This window comes from Zalophus californianus, chromosome 11 (assembly GCF_009762305.2).
Source record: "Zalophus californianus isolate mZalCal1 chromosome 11, mZalCal1.pri.v2, whole genome shotgun sequence".
Taxonomy (NCBI): domain Eukaryota; kingdom Metazoa; phylum Chordata; class Mammalia; order Carnivora; family Otariidae; genus Zalophus; species Zalophus californianus.
This window is the reverse complement of record NC_045605.1, coordinates 7,488,286-7,508,445: the sequence shown is the minus strand read 5'-3', so window position 1 is coordinate 7,508,445 and position 20,160 is coordinate 7,488,286. Positions and strand designations below refer to the sequence as shown.

At 41.6% G+C, this 20,160-nt stretch overlaps 1 protein-coding gene across 4 annotated transcripts in view; it reads left to right on the top strand.

Moving 5' to 3' along the window:
- RDX (radixin) overlaps positions 1 to 19,107 on the top strand; it is a 97,616-nt gene extending 78,509 nt beyond the window's left edge. For 3 of the 4 annotated variants that reach the window (XM_027578046.1, XM_027578048.1, XM_027578047.2), the window contains exons 17-18: positions 16,139 to 16,236; positions 18,515 to 19,107. In XM_027578046.1, coding sequence (XP_027433847.1) covers positions 16,139 to 16,205 — 67 coding nt within the window. In that variant the 3' untranslated portion in view covers positions 16,206 to 16,236; positions 18,515 to 19,107. Of the gene's footprint in view, positions 1 to 16,138; positions 16,237 to 18,514 lie in introns of those variants that run through there. The other variant, XM_027578049.2, reaches the window with a different exon arrangement.
- The last annotated feature ends 1,053 nt before the right edge of the window (positions 19,108 to 20,160 follow it).

The following is a 20,160-nucleotide window of genomic DNA, read 5'->3' as shown; positions in this document are numbered from 1 at the left end:
AGGTATTACTGAAAAGAGGCAAGGCAGAGAATGATTTTGTACAGTGGTTAGAGTCTGTAAAGAGTGGGCTGTCTTGACTGGGATAGGAAATGTGATTTCACTGTGCACAGAGAACAGGATGGTGAAGCCAGGGTGGGCTGGGCCAGGCATTTAGGAAGCCCTGAGTCCTGTGCTGAGGTAGTTTAGTTTGATTTGAAGGCATCTGGTGCTTTTTGGGAATGCAGTTACTAAGGGAACAATAACTAAACTTTGCTCCGAAGGAGAATTCATGCTGCTGTGTAAGGTATACTAGAGAGTGTGGAATAAAAGGAAGGCTTAATAAGGAACTTCATATATGGTAATTAGCCTAAAGAAAGGCTATGGTCGTGGTAAAGAATTATATTACTGCCTTCTGAGAATTTAAAGGAAATACCTAGATGGAATTTACTCTCATATTTGCTATGTGTAGTTAATATTTTTTCTTCTGCTTATTTTTCCAAATGATCTCTTTGGGGACAGTTAAGACCTCTGTTTGTATCCTTCTATCCGTGACCTTGTGGAGAGAGGTTCTTCCATGGCACAAAAAGAGAACCAGAAATGAAAGACATTTGAGAACAAATGGATTGGATTCTGAGTGCTAATTCCTGGTTTTACAGTCTCTTGTACTCCCAGACTTCTCCCAGGGAAAGGGAGAGTCTTAAGCAGACTCTGCGCTGAGCACAGAGCCCGACGCTGGGCTCAATCTCATAACCCCGTGATCATGACCTGAGCCAAAACCAAGAGTCAAACGCTTAACTTACTGTGCCACCCAGGCGCCCCCTGTACTCCAGTTTTATTAAGCAGTTTCAGAGTTCTGAATTAGATGGTCTGTTCCTGCATATTTCTCTGGAACCTGATTTAGACACTTAGATTGTAGATGCATTGTCTTCCCCAAAGTGTAATGCCTGACCAAGGTTATTATCCATGTACTTTGAATCACTAATACTTGTTTATAGTTGAAAACTATTAATGCAGGGGCGCCTGGATGGCTCATTCGGTTAAGTGTCTGCCTTCGGCTCAGGTCAGGATCCCGGAGTCCTGGGATCAAGTCCCTCATCGGGCTCCCTGCTGAGGGGGAAATCTGCTTCTCCCTCTGCTCCTCCCCCAGCTCACACTCTCTCTCTCTCTCTCTCTCTCTCTCTCTCAAATAAATAAATAAAATCTTAAAGAAAACTATTAATGCAGAGTATGCTTGCCACAATCATTGCATCAATATCATTTCTGCATCCAGTTGGTCTTGGATCATGTGACTGGAAGAAACTTAAAAGATTTTTAAAAGTAAGTTTTAAGGGTTTAGAAAAAAAAGTTCTTTCAGATCATTATGAAGGGGTTGTATTACTTACCAAAACAACTCAGTGAAGATTATCTCAGAATATACACATGCAACTATTCACTCACTGGCTGTGACAGCTTTGAACAACTTACTTCGGAAATTTCTGTAGGTTTTTAAAAAGTTGAGATTTTACTTTTTTTTTTCTTTTTAAGATTTTACTTGCCTGAGAGAGAGCACAAGCAGGGGGAGCGGCAGAGGCAGAGGGAGAAGGAGGCTCCCCACTGAGCAAGGAGCCCGATACGGGGCTCGATCCCAGGACTCTGGGATCATGACCTGAGCTGAAGGCAGACACTTAACTGATGAGCTACCCAGGCATCCCAAAAGTTGAGATTTTAAAAGTTAAGATTTGAGTATGCTTCATCAATGTGGCTTTTGCTAGAGGTAGGACTCGATTCATCTGCTTATGCCCAAATGATAACATTAGGATTTTTCTTTTTGTTTTTGCTTGTTTTCCCCAGATAATTCCTAATACAACTTCTCAATTTGTAGGCCATAAAAGTTTTTGAATGTAAGTAAATACAATCTTTTGGTAATCTAAGTTACAAGTGGATGGTTTTCCTCCACTAACTTTAAGATATAATGCCTTACCATTGTAGGTTAAATGTAGAATATTACAACTTCTTAATTTGTTTAAAAGTACTTTCTATCAAGACATAAAATCTTTCAATGTATGCAAAAAGAAATCATTCAATGGCCTGTTTACTTTTTAAATAATATTTGTAAATGTGGTATCAAACAGTGTTTATAATAAACCATGGAATGAGAACCCAGAACCTAATCATCTGTATACTTTATAAGCTAGTTTAATGTGCTGGGCCACATTACAGTCCGGTATAAACCGATGCTTTAAGGATGTTTATAATTTGGGGAGACATAGACATATAGACATAGACTATATTAAAGGCTCTGCATCAAAATGTATAGAAAATGTATTCATTGGAAAAGTAGTTTTGCATCTTTAGGGGGGATTATTGGCATTAACTTTTTTGGGGTGTTCTCAAGCATTAGGAAGACTGGAACCGAATATATCTTCTAGTTTACTGGTCTGGTGTCTTCAGGTAAGAAAATGTTCTTTACTGTCTTTTATTTTTGAGCCATTGTGCTTTAGGCCTTAGACATGAGAAATTTAAAAGGTTTTCAGTTTAATGGTGTTACGAAAGGAATGCCGAGTGGGAGACCTCCTTAGGTATGTTTTTTTTCCATAAAGTGCTAAGACTATTATATGTATACTTACGCATTAATACCGCCATTCATTCTGCCAGGGATTTGCAGCGCAGTTACTGTTTATGTAAAGCACTGTTTGGGGGATGGCGGAAAGCCTTTGAATCTGTTGTGTAAATTGTAGTGGAGTCACGGAATTGAGACATGGACCCAAACTGAGATGTAGAAAGTCAAGTAGTAAATAGCAGAAGAAAAGGTGCAGTAAAATGTGCGGAAGTTAGTTGGGAGTTAAGTTAGAGGTTGCTTAGTAGGTGCTAATTAGCAAACAAGAAGCATGATATTGACTTGAATGATCTGGCCGGGAAGTGTTTTCTCCATTTGTAAAATTACAGCAGCATGGGGAGCAGTGAAGGTTATAAATTCATCACTAGGCAGGGTAGTTAATACTGTAGATTTGTTAGCTTGGTTCTCTGCCACTGAGGAGTTGCATATTCCTTAATGTCCAATGTAAATGTGTCCGATTTTCTTACAATAACAGTTTATTGAATATAAGCAGCCTTATTAATAATGGTTTATATTAGAATAACCAGTGCTGACACATAATATCAATGAAAGTTTTCATAGCCCTGTTAATATCTACTGTATTTAACTTGCTATTAAGTTTAGCATTTTTTACTACAAATTTTTTTTTTTTTTTTTTTTTACCTTAAGTAAATATTAGGATATATATTACCTCAGGCAGTACAGGTAGAATTTTCTTCTGAAATCCTGGTTAATTGTGTTGAGTTTTGTAAATTTATAATGACAATAGCTTGTATCATAGCAAAGCCATCAGAAAACAGGTATTTCAGGATTTTTTGGTTACTTTTCTCTGGAGACTTTTTAAGCACTAAAATGGTTGAGTTATTGTCAGTTCCCTCCTTTTCTATTAAAAAAAAAAACACTTTCACCATGCTTAAGCAAAATTTAAACTAGAAAAGTGGTATTAAATTACAAATATTTTTAGGAAAAGTTTTTTTTCATTGGCTGCCAGTGTTATGTTGAAGTTGCCAAATTCTAAGGGTACTTTATACTATAGGTGCTGCTTAGCTACTGTGGCTACAGACTTATTTTAAAAAGTTAAATCATTAGAATTTTTTAAAAATAAGTGATACGTGAAACGTGGCACGGGTCAGTAGATAGAGTAGGATAGCACTAAACAAACAGTAAGACTTCTTTCTGGGTCTCTGCTCCTCCAGCTCCTCCCAGAGGTCACGGTTTCCACCCGCACCTCCTGCCCGAGGCGACCTGGACGTGTACAAGCATGTGCGTCTTACGTACTTGCTGTGGCTCATGTACATCCGAGCCTTCTGCACACGTGGTTGTGCACTTCTCACTGCATGCTGTATTTTGGAAATCATCATCTATCAGTGCAAAAATACTGTAGCATTTCATTGTACAGAAGCTCCATAGCTGTTGGTGAACATTTTTGTTTTTACCAACCATTTGCCGTTATAAAAAATACTGTTTTGTATTCGTGCACAAACACTGCTTGTGTTTTATTCTAAGAAGTTTTGCTACAGCCTAGGGGATGAGGTAAGTTGACATAAGATTTTTTTGCATTTTAGGTATTCCAAAATTGTAGGAAATTATTTTTTACTTAAATGTTGTGGGTGTCCTTTTTACATTTAACAAATTTGAATAGTAATATGTGCTTGTGGAAGTACCTTTAATAGGAAAATAGACACTTCTCCTCTCCATTAATTGGATTTCTGTATATCAGGTTTACTTAAAAGGTAGGCGACCCAGCTATAATGGTCTCAACATTTCACTTTTGGGGGCTCAAGTGAGAAAGATCTGCCAATAATTAAAACTTCTCTGACTTCTTCAAATTCTGTAGTCAGAAAATGTTACTTAAAAAATCAACAGGGTAGGGTTTTCTGAATGTACATTGGTGGCTTTTTGGTTCCTAATTTCCTTTGATTGCCACCACATCCTCAGTGGTTCGAGTTTGTATTTGTCTATTTTTGTTAAAACAGCAAACAACAAGCTCAGGTCATTGTAAAACACTTAATGATAATCATAAGGTACTTTAGCAGGACACCAAAGAATAATAGCAAAGGTATTACAAAGAAATTTGATTCTGCGAGGTTTTTTTTAGTTTTAAGGAGGTAGATCAGCTTAGTGTTTTTTTAACATCTTCTAAGCTACAATGTATGTGTAGTCTTCTCTTGACTCGCTGTGCTAATGTGGTCTTTCCGAAGTTAGGAAAATGTCCTTTATTTTCAGAACTTTCTTTTTAGATACTGCTCTTGTGCCTATAAACTTTGACCTAGTTCTTAAATGATTTTCTTGGGCCACAAGTAATTGGGGGTGGGGCATATAGAACCTAGATTTCTTTCAAAAGTGCTAATAATATTTTATGTTAGATAGAAGAAACATTGATCTTCATGGTTAGTGGCCTCCCTTTCCCCCTTTTTCCATGAGATTCACACTAAACTCTATGCTGATTTCTCAGAAGGGCCCGGAAATCTGTAGTGGTCACCATTTTCCATTGCTCTTTCTGCTGCCCACCGCTTGTTCCTGCCTCCATCCTCTTCTCAGTCACTGGAGGGCAAGTCCATTCTTTCAATGAATCAGACCCAAACCTTGACCGTATACATTACTCTTCTTTTTCTCTCATACCCACACCCAACCCAACCAAAACCTGTTGGCCCAACATTCAAAGTACATAATATATCCCAGAATATGACCACTTAATGCATCCTCCACAACTGTCACCCTGTTCCATACCTCCAGGGTTGCGTGGATTGTTGCTGGAGCCTTCTGATGGGTTTTCTTGATTCTTCTCTTTCTATTCTAGACTGTTAAGACAGCAGCCTTAAAAAGGTAAGTCAAACCCTACCACTTCTGCTCAAAATCCTCGGGGCTTTCCATCTCAGACTAAAAGCCATAATCTTCTCAGTGGTGTCCAGAGCCCAGGATCTGGTCCCTTGTTGCTCTTGGACCTCACTGATTTCCCCTTCTTTCACTAAAGTGAAGTCAACTGGCTCCCTTCTTAATCTTTAAACTAGCCAGGGCTCTTATTATCTCAGCTTGGTATGCCTTTTTCCCCCAGATATTTTTTATAATTTATTTCTTTGTGATCTCCAGGATTTTGCTTAAATAACCCCTCGTGTGCCCTTCCCTTACCACTGTATTTAAAATTGACTTTTCCCAGTATTCCTTAAGACATTTCTTTCCATTATCTTTCTCTGTAGCACTTACCATCTAACATACTATATGTTTATATTTGTTTATATGCAGATCTTCCTCAATTTACGATGGGGTTACATCTGATAAACCTATTGTAAGTTGAAAATACCCTAAGTGGAGAATGCATTTTCTACACCTAGCCTGCCAAACATCATGGCTTAGCCTAGCTGACCTCAGACAGGCTCAGAACACTTACATTAGCCTGCAGTTGGGCAAAGTTGTCTAACACAAACTACTCTGTAATAGAATGTTGCCCACCTCATGTAATTGGCTGAATACTACACTGAAGGTAAGGACGGCATAGTTGGGTACAGGACGGTCGTCAGTATGATCGCGGGGGGCTGCCTAGCATCACGGGGGAGGAGGGGAATTCTGCTAGCCTACAGAATTCAAATTTTGAAGTGCGGTTTCTACTGAATGTATTTCACTCAGTAAGTCAGGGACTGTCTGCATTATTTATCGTCGACCTTCTGCTGCTGGAATGTACACTCCACGAAGGCAGGAATTGGTGCAGTGGTAGGTGCTCTGTGCCTAGAACAACAACGGGCATGTGGTGGGTGCTCTGCAGTATCTGCTGAGTGAACAGGAGGAAGTGTGAGAGCTCAGAAGGAAGGCATCTAATCTTGCTGGAGGCTTCCAGGGAAGAGATGATCCCTAAGCCAAGTCTTTTAAGAATCGAGTTGTTCCTAATCAGGGGGACAAAGATTGGAAGACTGTCCAGGTAGAAGGAACTACATATACAAATACACGAAGGCATAAAAAGAGCGATTGTGGTGGAATTGTCCGTTTATAGAAGTATGAAGTCTGAGCTTCAGAAGGTGGAGCCATGAAACCTAGAAAACCATGAGAGGAAGCAGTTGTGTGTGTGCCCCTGATGTTTCTTTTGGACAGCTTAAGTTTGGAATGCTGGTGGAATGTCCCATGAAATTTCCCAAGAGTGCAGTGTAGGGAGAGAGACTGGGTTTAGTATAGAAGAGTACAACATTTAAGAACTGCCAAAGCAAGAGGAGAGACAGGGTGCGCCCCCCCCCCCCCCCAGAGAGAGCTGCACAGTCCCCACGGCAGGGAGTGGGTGGCATGCATCACCGCCAGTGTCACAGGATTTAAAGTGTACACTGGTTTTCGCAACAGGAAAGTAATTGAAAAGAACACTTTCCCTTTTTTTTTTTTCCACTTAACTGCACAGTGTCTTCTGGAACGCATTCCCACAAACTTAGGCATACAGCAGGAAAATGCTCTTCCTGGCAGTGTCCTTTGTCACTTCCAGACGTCTGAAGCTGACACCGGTGTGCCCCTCCCCCACACCCCTGCTCAAGTCCCTGAGATGATGTCTAGCATATGAACATCTGTGTCCATGTTTACAGCTTCTGGGGATGCTCCGTGTGGCACTTGAATGATTGAACCTACTCAAATAATTTTAGTCATTAAACATTTGTTAAGTACTTGAAGAATCTTGAGGATTCATAGATAATTTCAAAGATTCATAAGTCTGGAGAAGGAAACCGGAGAGTTAAGAAACAGTGTGACAACGAGCCAAGCAGACAAGAGAACACATACGAAGATCTGGGCAGCAGCCGGCCTCTTGCGGACATCTGCAGGCCCGTAGAGGCGATGGTGATTGTCAGCAGTTCCCTTAGGAACTAGTACCAATATCTGCCCCCGAGGCTTCCATTTAAGTTTGAGGTAACATCTCAGTGGATGTCCAGTGGTGGTCTCAATGCTGTTTGCATAGGCGTTCCAGGAAAAGCCATGCCTTCGGAATCATTTCTAATGCTAGAACGAGGGGCATCAGCTGTGGGCAGAGGCTGAAGTCTGGGACTAAAGCCTGCTCTAGAGCCCAGTAGGGGGCAGTGCTGAGTAGTGGCAGGACTGCCCTGGGGTGTGGGTTAGGAAAGTCCACTTCTAACTTGGGCTAGTTCTAGAGACCTCAGGATAGGTGAAAATGGATTTTGTGTGTATTCTGGAGCTGCTAAGGAACTTTTGGTGGGATGAGTCCTTGCATTTATTCATCCAAATATTTTAGTACCTAGTACCTGCCAGGCACCATGTACGTACTGGTCTTTGAGAATATAAGAGTAAGACTAGATCCTTATCCTAATGGACTTACTTTCTATAGAAATACATGAAACACAAGCAGAGTAATTAAAAGTTTGTGTATTAGGTTGAATTATGTGAAATCGCCACTCTCCAACATCTTTGACCTATAAAAGCAAATTTGTATCAATACTATGAAAGAAACAAGTGACTGAGTTGGGGAGAATATGAGGATAACTCAGGATAGGAAGGTCAGAAAAAGCCTCAGTAGGAGGTGGCATGTAAGTTACCCCCTGAAAGAAAAGAAGGCCAGCTTCTTCCTTTTATCTACATCAGGATGGTAAATGCAAACGTGGGAGGGATCAAAGGAGCACCCTGGGCCTTGGGCTGGTGCATCACCAGAAACATGCTCTACGGAGCCCAGCAGCGTCTCGGATGCAGTAGGGCCCACTGTTGCTGTACGTGCTGGTTTTCCAAAATAAGCCAGAAAGCTTTTTAAAAAAAGAACATTCAGAGAATAATGCTTGAGACATTAGGTTGAAGTACAATTTTTATGTGAAATCTAAATTTTACATGTCAGCTATTTCAAAAAATTCAGAAAAAAAAATTTTTTAAAGGTCTTATTTGAGAGAGAGAGCGAGCACCAGTTGGGGGCAGAGGGAGAAGCAGACACCTCCCTGAGCAGGGAGTCCGATGTGGGACTCGATCCCAGGACCCTGGGATCATGACCTGAGCCGAAGGCAGACGCTTCACCGACTGAGCCACCCAGGCGCCCCTAGAAAATGTTTTGTAAACCAAATAATGTATCTGCTTGCCAAAAGTTGCCCACTGGACACCAATTTACAATCTTTGTTTTAAAGCATTCCAGGTAGAGGGAACAGCATGCAAGGACAAGAGGCAAGAAAGGGCTCGACTTGTTGAAGGAACAGAAAGGAGGGCAGGATATATCCAGAGCTGAATGAGCCCAGAGGACAGTGTTGTGTAAGATGAAGTTGGAAAGGAGCCAAATCACGAAGAGCTCACAGAAGTCTTTGGGCAGAAGTGCAGGGACAAGTTTTAATTCAGTGTGCACACAACAAGCACGTACTCCGGGGCCACACAGGGTCGCATCTGCCTGGAGGAAAGGATACTTACCCTGATGCACACAAAGATGTCCTAAATGTCCCAGGTGTCCTTGAAGGTAGGTGCGTGATCCCATTTTACGGATGAGTCAGCTGCCTAAAGGCAACCACAGTGACATAGTCTGCATTTTCATTTGGTTTTCTTCGGAAGCCCACATCCTTCCAACTACAAAACACCACTTTCCCAAGTGAGATATGTTTATGTGATAGTGCCCCTTGGTAGATATTCTTGTCTGCATGTCTCAAAGAGGATGTATCCATTAATTTAAAGGCCAAAGAAGAATGCTTTAAATATGAAGTTGAATACAGAGTAACAGTGACCTGATGATCAAACCCCACGAAGTTGAAGACCAGACTTATTTCGTCAGTTGTTTGGTGTGGGCTACTAACACCAACCTGCCAAGAGTTTAGTGCTCTCATTTTCAAGATAAGGTGAATATCAAAGTTGAAATACATGATTTACTCTTGTGGGGGTGAGAAGGCATCCTTTTCTTTTTGTTGAGTGTTAAAGCCTTGGAAATCAAAAGAAGGATCTATGCTCAAGGGATCTCAGACATCCAGAGGAAAGTGAATCTGAGAAGTGAAGATGAATGTGGATAGAAATAGGCTGCTTCAGCCACGCAGCAGGCATTGAATAAAATTTTCAGGAGCTCAATGAGTAGGTCCTGAGTGATAAGAGCTAAACTCAGTCTGGAAGAAATTCAAGAGGTTGAGGATCAGAGGGAAGAAGGCTCTTGTCGGGAGAGTTGCCATCCGGGGAAGAGAGGAAAGCCCAAGAAATGCAGTCGGTGTACCGCATTCAAGACAGGCTTACCGGTGAAGTTAACCACCTGAGTGAAGGTCTGCAGGAGGAGATTACTGAATTAGCTTCCAGAATTCGGCATGATAAGAGTGTTTCATTAAAATTCACCAGTCACTTCTTTGTCACTTGTTAGGATGTTTGAAGAGAGAAAAGTAGCATCATTAATAACATTTTCCAAATGCTCTATGTGGGTTATTTGATGTACTTTGTAGATAAAAATGGATCTGATTTAACTTTCCTTATGATTCTTTGAGCTCGTAGATTTTTGCCTGCAGAACTAAAATGAAAATTGTATTTTTAAAAGAAATCACTCTGATCACCTGTATTTTGCTTTCAGATTGGTAGATTCTAATTACCGAATAAAAGCAGAAGTTGGCCGACTCTCTGTACAGGTCCAGATAATAAGTATTCTTTGTAGGCCAAATAGTTTCATTTTTTTTTTTTTTTTTTTTAGATTTTGTTTGTCAGAGAGAAAGAGCACAAACCAGGGGGAGCAGCCAATGGAGAGGGAGAAGCAGTGATGCGGGGCTCCATCCCAGGACCCTGAGATCATGACCTGAGCTGAAGGCAGATGCTTAACCAACTGAGCCACCCAGCCAAATATTTCTATCACAATGACACAACTCTGCTAATGTAGTATAAAAGGAGCCAAATATAGGCATATGTAAATGAGCAAGGATGCTTTCGAATAAAACTTTATGTATGGGGTGCCTGGGTGGCTTACTCTGTTGAGCTTGAAACTCTTGATTTCGTGCAGACACGACCTCAGGGTCCTGAGATTGAGCTCCCCTGGGGCTCTGTGCTCAGTGTGGAGTCGGCTTGTCTCTCCCTCCCCATCTGCTCCTTCCCCTACTCATAGGCCCTCTCTCTCCTCCTCTCTCAAATAAAAATCTTTTTAAAAAAGAGCTTTATGTATGGACACTGTAATCTGAATTTCATTTAATTTTTATATATTAATGAAATAATTTAAAAAAATGTATGTTACAAATCATGGTCTCTACAAAAAACAGGTGGGGGGCTGGATTTGGTCTATGAGCCATGGTTTGATGACCCCTGAAATTAAAGGATTTGAAAATCAGTCATGTTTTCCAAAGGCCAGTGGTGTGGTTTTCCTGGCTGTCAAGAATTTTATTTGATCATAGAAGGGTCTTCTTATTTTGCTGGAATGAAAAGTTTTTCGTTCTTTGTTTTATTGTTTTGTTTTGTTTCTCAGCAGTGGTTCTCACTAGCATGCATCAGACTCACCTGGAGAGTTTGTTTAAAATGCTGGTTGCTGGACCCCCCTCCCCAAGTTTGTGATTCAGTGAGTCCACGTGGGGTCCGGGAACTTGCATTTTTAGCAGGTGAGGCCGCTGCCGCTGTGCTGGGACCGCTCGTGAGAAGCACCGACTCGGCAGTGAGAGTGCCCAACACTGGGAATGAGGTGGTTGCTTTTACTCAGTGTCCTTAGAGTAACTATTGACTTTTCTACCTAGATGGTTTCTTAGAGACCTTCAAAATTCTAATGGTTTAACAAAGATAATTGGTACCAAATCTATGATTTCCTATCGTAGTATTTTTCCTCCATTGATTTCTGATTATTTTAAACACTTAAAAACTAGAGAATGTTTTACCACAGTGTTAGGGAAAGAAATGTGCCTAGGAGAAGTATAAAGGAATATACATGTTATATATTATAATATTATACAGATGACCCCTGTACAACATGGGGGCTCAGGGTGCCCACCCCCTGCTCAGCTGAAAATCCACGTGTAACTTCTGACTCCCACAAACTAAACCACGAAGAGCCTACTGTTGAGTGGAAGCCTTACCAATAACAGTCATTTAACACATATTTTATATGTTATGTATATTACATACTGTGTCCTTACAGTAAAATCAGCTAGAGAGAAGAAACTGTTAGTAAGAAAATCATAAGGAAGGAAGATACATTTACAGTACTGGACTGTATAAAGAAAATCCGCCTGTAAGTAGACCTGCACAGTTCAAACCCCTGTTGTAAAGGGTCTGTGTATATATAAAATACTCATGTATCAGGGTTTCTTTTTGTGGGGGGAGGGGCAGAGGGAGAGGGAGAGCCTGATGCAGGGCTTGATCTCACCAGCCTGAGATCATGACCTGAGCCAAAATCAAGAGTCAAATGCTTAAGCGAGTGAGCCACCCAGGTGCCCCTCATGTATCAGCTTTAAAAATAGTACATCGCCAGTAACTTTGACATTCTGTAGCCCTCTATCACGTTAACCTTGCCTGTGAGTTTTACATTGTTTGTATCCACAAGCAATATGATGTCTGATTTATGTGATGTCTAGTTTTGCATGAATATGAACTTTATGTAGTTTTATCACATGGACATACATCCATTTTGATGACTATAGCAGTGGTTCATTCTCACTGCTGCAAGTCTATTTACTTTATGAATGTACTACAATTTATCCATTCCCCTGATGATGGACATTTGTCTTGTTTCTAGTATTTTTTATTTTACAAACAATATAGACATAGTTTTGTACATGTATCTAGTGAATGTGAGCAATAGTATCTCTGTGGCTGAGACCTAGGCGGGGGAATTACTTACAGGGTACACCCATTTTCAACTTGACTATGTAGCCATCGAGTTATTTTCTAAAGTAAAGGTACATTCACATCTTTACTACATGTGTGATAGTACTAGAATTTTTAAACTTCTAGTTTGATAGGTTTAAAATGGTTTCATACTGTTTTTAATTTGCATGTTCTTGATTACTAATATAATTGAGAGTTTTTTCTCATATTTATGGGCCTTTCATGTCTCCTCTTCCTTGAAGTGACTGTTTTTTTTTTTTTTTTTTGGCTTGTTTCCTATTACCTTCTTTATCTTGGTCTAATTGCTTCACAGAAGGTTATTAATCTTTTGACACTTAAAATGTTCTACAGTTATCTCCTTCCAAGTTGTACCTCATCTTTTCACATTTTTATGATTTTTTGATGGATAAAATTTTAAATTTTATTGTAGCTTAATTTATAAATCTTTTTTCTTATGATTTTCTGGCAGTTTTTTGGTGTGTATCTTGTTTAAGAAATTGTTCCTTTCCTTGAGGTCATGAAGGTATTCTGCAGTTTTTCTAAAAGTTTTGAATTTTTAAATTTTCTTCTAAATGTTTTGTTATTTGTACACTTCAGTCTTTAGTCCAGCTAGAAGTAACTTTGGGTATGGTATGAAGTACGGATTCATTTTTTTTCTAGCTAGATGACCAGTTGTCCTAATACTTGATTTGACAGTCCACCCCTCTTCCATCAAGGATATACACATGCAGTCTCTGTTCTGTTCCAGTGGTCATACCATTCTGTCTTAATTATAGCCTTAGCTTTATAACAAGTCTTCATATCTGGTAGAGCTTTCTTTTTTCTCCACCTTGTTTTAATAATAAACTCCTGACTCTTTTTGGGCCTTCGTTCTACTCCATAAATTTTATTGTATTTTAAGTAGTCTCTACATGCCATGTGGGGCTCGAACTCACAACCCTGAGGTCAAGAATCGCATGCTCTACCGAGCCAGCCAGACACCCCTTGTACTACATAAATTTTAGAAATCATTTAAATTGGGGGGTGCCTAGGTGATGCAGTTGGTTAAGCATCCAACTTTTGGTTTCTGCTCAGGTCCTGATCTCAGGGATGTGAGATGGAGCCCCACGTGGGGCTCTGTGCTGAGCATAGAGTCTGCTTAAGACTCTCTCTGTCCCTCTCCTCCTGCCACTCTCCACTGCTCACTCTCTCAAATAAATAAATCTTTTTTTTTTAAGATTTTTAAATTTATTTAATTGACAGAGAGACAGCATGAGAGGGATCACAAGCAGGGGGAATGGGAGAGGGAGAAGCAGGCTTCTTGCCAAGAAGGGAGCCCGATGCGGGGCTCGATCCCAGGACCCTGGGATCATGACCTGAGCTGAAGGCAGTCCCTTAACCAACTGAGCCACTCAGGCGCCCTAAAATAAATCTTAATAACAAAAAAATAAATTATATGAGGAAAAAAACCTTTTGTTTGGAAGTGTGTATTAATAATATTATTTAGATTAATTTGGGAAGAATTTACATCTGTACAATATTAAATATCCTTAGTCAGGAACATGTTCTAATTCTCCATTTATTGATGTCTTCCTTTATGCCGTTCAGCAAAGTGTACATTTTTGCCCTAAGAGCCTACATATCTTTTGTTGGATTTATTATTAAGTATCTTCATTTTTGCCATCGTCTACGAGTTTGCATTTTAAAACTATTTGTGGCTGGTATATAGAAATGAAATTGATTTTTGTTTGCTGACCCTATATTCAGGAACCTTGCTTAGTTCTTGTTGTTTCTAATAATCTGTGAAGTCTTTTGGGCTTTCTACATAAATAGTCACCTGCCAATAATGTCAGTTCTCAATCTGTCTTCTCAATCCCTATAACATTTATTTCTTTGTCTTATTTTACTGAGCTAACTTGACTGAAATGTTCAGTACAATGTTGGACATAAGTGGCAACTCGTTTCTGATTTAAGAGGATTGCTTCTAACATTTCCCGGGACATGTTTGCTCTAGGTTTTTGGTTCATGCCCTTTATCAGGTTAATGAAACTTCCTTTTGCATACCTATGCCTATTATGCTAGAGTTTCTTTTTTTAATAATCCTGTCCCTCCATAGGTATCGACCCCCTCATTCCCCTCCGAGGGCTGGGGTCTTCTACCAAGTTATTTTAATCTCATGGTGCCACCTGGTGGCAAACTTTGAAATTTCTGACTTGATATCTTCCTGTTTCTTTTAGGGAGTTATATGGCTTTCTTAGTTTCTTCTGTTAACAGTGACACCCGTCATTTAATTCTGTTTTCTCCCTTGTCCCTTATATTTCCCATCTCCCACTTGCTCTTCCATACTTCCTCAGTATACTCATGCAAATCATTCTTTTTTCCTTAGTTTTCTTCTTTTATGAGCGTAAATCTACCTCAATTATGGTTAATCATGGTAAAAGTAATGCTGGTGACTAAGGAAAAAAATACAGCACATATTTTTTAATGAAGTCTGATACAATAAAGTTCCAGCTCTGCTAACCCTCAAAGTCCTTGAAAATATTTAAAGTTCCGTTTAAAAAAATGTTCTCAAATTTCAAGTACTACTCAATCATCTCATTAATTCTGCCCAGTTTAGCATCAAGTTCAAGTATTACAGAAAAATTGAAAAGTTTTAAAAAACTGTTAATAATGTGTTCCTTTATTGCTAGCTTTGACAAATTTGGGGTTTCTACTGTATTTTAGTGCAAAGCCTCAGTTTTTCATCATGGGTTAAACTGCCTGGACACTGCACTGCTATTGATCTCCGTGGGAAACAGCCCCCCACAGATGCCCTTCGGGCACATAGCTGATCAGTAAGACAGAGATCGCCACTACCTGCATTTCCAACTGCTTGAACCACAGCATAGAAAGTACCATACGCAGCATTCTCCCCAAGTCAGAGAACTCACGCATGGATAAGCTTGGCTGGTTTAGTGGTTTCTTTGTAGAGTTCACTGCGACCTCGTTTTTGGTGTCTCTGAGGGCTATCCCTGAGAATAGCAGGTAAATCAGCTGACGAAGACAGACCAGGGACGGTAGGGCTGACACTGGTCTCTCTCATCACCGCAGGGCCACGTGGCTGTGGGGGAGGTGGTTTTTACTGTTCTTGGTCTTAGCCCATCCCAGTCTTTTGGCAGGCAGCTGTAGCCCGTTGAGAATTTGCTTAATCAAAGCGAGCAACGGGTCCTGTGGGTGGCTCATTCAGTTAAGTGACTGATTCTTGGTTTCAGGTCAGGTCATGATCTCAGGGTGTCAGAGATTGAGCCCTACACAGGGCTCGGGCTTAGCATGGAGTCTGCTTGGGACTTTCTCTCCCTCTCCCGCTCCCCCCTGCTCTCTCTCTCTCTCTCTCTCAAATAAATAAATCTTCAACAACAACAACAAAAAAGACATCAACTATTGATTTCAAAGGAGGCACCACCACAAATTTTGGGCCTGTAAATGGTTGGTGCCCAAAGGACATTTTAAGAATACCTAGATTAATCACAAGGGAACCTTAAATAAAATATAAAATCTGATCAGCGTTATTCTAATACTTACAAAACTTGGGTGTGTATGACTTTGAGATCCATCATTCTTGTGAAACCAATTCGTTTGTGTGTAATTGTAACAACTATAAGAATTCTAGGATCCATTTAAAAGGGACATGTGACGTTATTGTTATTTCCACATTGTAATAGCGGAGATTCAAGACTGGACTGGAAAAAAAAAAAAGTTAAAACTTAGGAAGAAGATCACTTTGGCCCTTTGGCTGCCCAGCAGGCCCTCCCGGATCCAGAATGACAAGGGTGCTCCTGTCATTCTGTACTATTTGACTTCCTTCTGTGTTCTTTTGCTGAGTACTTCCTAACCCCTTGATGTCTCTTTTGAAAGGTGGGGACCCAAACTGTATGCATTGTTCCAGATGCGTTCTTGCCAAAGCAGTATAAAGCAAATGTAACAGTTAGGAAGAAGGCTCCCTCCCTCGCTAGGTAAGTACAACTGGCAGCCAGGGCCAGCCTACCTTTCCATGACACCTGCCAGGATGCTGGCAGGACCCCATAAAACCCAAATTTGTGCATCCACAGCGCAGAGCCTTTAGTGGCGTGAATTCCCAAAGGAGCTCCCCCAGAACAGCCCCCACCATTCCGGCATCAAGTTCCACCCCCTCAGGTTCTTTCTCAATTGTTTAACTCTCTTGGGCTTTCTGCCAATCAAGAACATCTTCCTCCAATGTGATAATTTTGACGTCGATAAAATGAGATTTTATCTGTAAACTATGTGAACTGATGGGACATGCTACTCTAGACTGTTGTCTTTTGTGATGTGGAATGAGTATCACAGCACAGGTTCCCACATAGGACACTGTGTACTGCTGGGAGGCTTTTTCTTATCTAAAAAAATTCAGATACACATAAAAATGAAGGGAGATATATATATATATATATATTAGTGTTCTGCATCGATCTCAATTTGGAAATACTTTAAAATCATTACCTTGAAGCAGATCATTTTGAAATTCTTTAATTTCTTTGGCAGAGATGGTTCTGACCCATCACATTTCTAAGTAAAACCACAGAAATGACGTTTACCTTGTAGATCTTGAATAATACATTTGAGTTCCCCCAAATTGCCGATTAATCCTCCCCAAGTTCTATAAACCTACCTCTAGCTGTATGAGACTATATTTGAGGTAGTACTTTAAGATGTGGAATAAATGTCTGTAATAACAATATTATCTTTTAGATTTTTTTTTTTTTTAAACGTGACATAAAAAATTATCATGGCTGTTCCGCTCCGGGTGGGAATGTTTAGAAATGATTTGCTTCTTTGGCCTTGAGTTTTGGATTGCTTTGATACAAGTTTAAGGTCCTGCAAGCATCTCTGACATTCTGTGACATCACTGAAACATTGCCACTGTATCAAAGGCCACGTGAAGGGCGTGAGGCACATCCGTCATCGTTTTGAAAGTGGTGTAGATGCTATAAAATGGGAGAGCCAGTTTGTCTTAACATTCTGTACATAGCCACAAACAGCAGGCTTCCCAGCTACTTGCCTTTAAACCATTTCTTCCATTGCAGGAATTTATGTAACTCTTCCCATTTTGTTTGCTGATGGGTAAAAAAAAACAACTTAAAATTTACTTGATGTTTTGCAATGTTTTCCTCATGGGTTGTCACCTGTTAATGTTTTTGCTTTTTTAGAGTGAATCCTTTGAGCTTAACTCTGTGCTCTTGTCATCAGAAGTAGGAAAAGAAAGTTTCTGCATGACTCACCAGAAAAGTCAAGATCAAATGACAGAGATTTTTGAATTATCCAGAGATGAATTTATTAAAGGATCAAAGGAGTTGGCAATCGCCACATCCTTCAGCTTGAAATGTCACAAAGTTGGCAGCCTTGGAAGAACTTGCTGGGCCCCTCTCTGGCTGATTACGATGCTGTTGACCCTAGAGGAAGGACAGGGACTTACGAGTGGTCTCCGGCCCTTCTCCCACCGTCCTTAGGTCCCTCCAGCCGAGCAGCCTATGGGATTATGGTGATGAGGCATCAGAAGCACATCTCTAGCCATGGACAAGAGAGAGCTGACTGGTTCCTTCAGGGATAGAGGCCCTACAGCCTCGGGTTGCAGGGACCCATGTTGCCCTTCATCCCCAAAGGCCTCTGGTCGTCTGGTGTGTTCAGACTCCCAGACTTCTTGCTCTCATCCTTCAGGCCTTGTCCTTCCCCCGAGGTGCTAGGTGATTTGAGCCTCGGAGGCTGTTAGACCTGATCTGAAGACCCTCCCGCTGGACCCTGAGTGGGAAGTGGCCTGAGGTGGGGAAGGCAGAGCTGCTGTAGATAAGGGTTGCTCACGCGTGGGCGCGCCTGCCCCACAGGCTGCTCGGCTGGCTCTCTTGTGGTTCCCGTCACAACGGTTTACGGAACCGTGACATGAAAGGGGGTGCGTTTCTACCAGGGTCTTGGATCCACCTCACAATTCTGGGTCTGAGCATTACAAGATCCCCTGTTCGGTAGCCTCTGAGGTCAGGGTGGTAGCTGGGCCGTGGTCCGAGCGTAGGCTCCGCGGAAGCCCCTGTGTTTTGGTGCGGCCTGTATTTCCTGAGCTCTCTGTCCTCACTGCACAGTTCGGCGCACGCCACCATGGCTAAGTGTCACCCACGACGCGGGCGGGTATCTGGGGCAGTGCCCTTTTCAGCCCTAGTATGATCCTGTTTAAGCGTAGTCTTCTTCCTTGCCTGACCTTCCTGTTGGCTGGCTGTCTTCACGCAGGTCCCTGGTGCCTGACACATGGCAAGCTGTCGGATAAGGACATACCGAGACCTGCCTGGTGTTGCAAATCCAGAAGCCCAGCGGGAACCAGATGGACAAGCATCCCTTCCACCAGGGCCCTTGCTGGTGGTTCTCTTCACTGAGTCTCAGTTTACTGTTGGTTTTCCCTTTCTTGCTATTCTGTCTCTCTCCAAACCCCTCTTGACTGCCTTTCCTAGGGACAGACCTTAGAAAGGTGGGCCAGGACTTGGGGCTTTCGGCCCTGCTCCCTGCCGGCCCACCCAGCAGCCCTTGTACCCTGTCTTCAAGGCACCACCCCCTAAAGAGATGCCTGAAGGCATTAGCTTCTGAGAACCCATGTTTTCTGCATGACTAGCTTGTAAGGAGGGATACGGGGAGAGAATTTCCAAGAATTTTCCACTTTTTCAAAAAACGTATGTGACTTATTTTTGGCTTTGAACTGAGAGCAAACTTTGTGGCGTACTGCTCTGTTTACTTGTGCACATCTGTGGAATCCGGAGAGCTTCACACAACATTCCCTTTCCTGTCTGGGCTGTTTGTATAATTGTATATACATGTAGCAATAAATACATTCTAACATCAGCCTGGGGCATTCCTTTCTACTTGACTCTGCATCCTCACAGAAGGCGCCGGGTCAGGTTCTCATCCTCTCTGATTTCACCCAGTGTTAGTACAGAGTTGGCCGGTGTTTGGAAAAGGAGGCTTGAGGAGTGTGGTGGCAGAGCTAGGGTGTGAAGCAGCATTATTAAATCACTAAGGGGCACCATTCCTGGTGCTCTGGGGTGGCTCGAATGTCCAAGGACTGAAGCTCAGAGGATCGGGTGACAGTTTGCCTTCTGAGCTATGTTAACAGTCCCTCCAAGAATGTCTTGGGCTATAATTATATGGTAGACACCTGTGGGTGCAAAGTTACCTCTTAAACATTTTCAGAAAAAAGCACAAAATACACCACATGATATTGAATTTTGCATCTGTCCCCCATGTTTTTCAAGGGTACTGTGTCAAGTTGTTTTAGAAACAGTGTCCTCCTGGGGCGCCTGGGTGGCTCAGTCGTTAAGCATCTGCCTTCGGCTCGGGTCATGGTCCCGGGGTCCTGGGGTCGAGCCCCGCATCGGGCTCCCTGCTCGGCGGGGAGCCTGCTTCTCCCTCTCCCCCTCCCCCTGCTTGTGTTCCCTCTCTCGCTCTGTCTCTCTGTCAAATAAATAAATAAATAAAATCTTTTTAAAAAAAGAAAGTGTCCTCCTAAAGGGGACACATAAGCAAATAACCTCTTTATTTGGCAGGTAAAATGCTGTTTGTCCTATCAAGGAGAATTTTTCCCCAAACTGGTCTCAATTTATTTGAAATCTTTGGTTATCAGGCATTTTTAGAACTTAAAAGAGAATCACATACATTATGGTTTCTCATCAAATTGCTGTTTCTCAGGCTCCTCCTCAATGATAAATGAAGTCCAAGTAAAACGTAAAAGCTGTCAGCACCTGGGATGCAGGTGGGGGCTGGAAATGGCCGGTCCTATGCCAGCATTTGAAAAGCTACTTTTTCTGTATTGAAACAAGGTGGACTGAGTGCCTGAGGAAATCACGTGGTCGAGCCCTTCCAACCGCTGAACAGATAACCATCGGAAG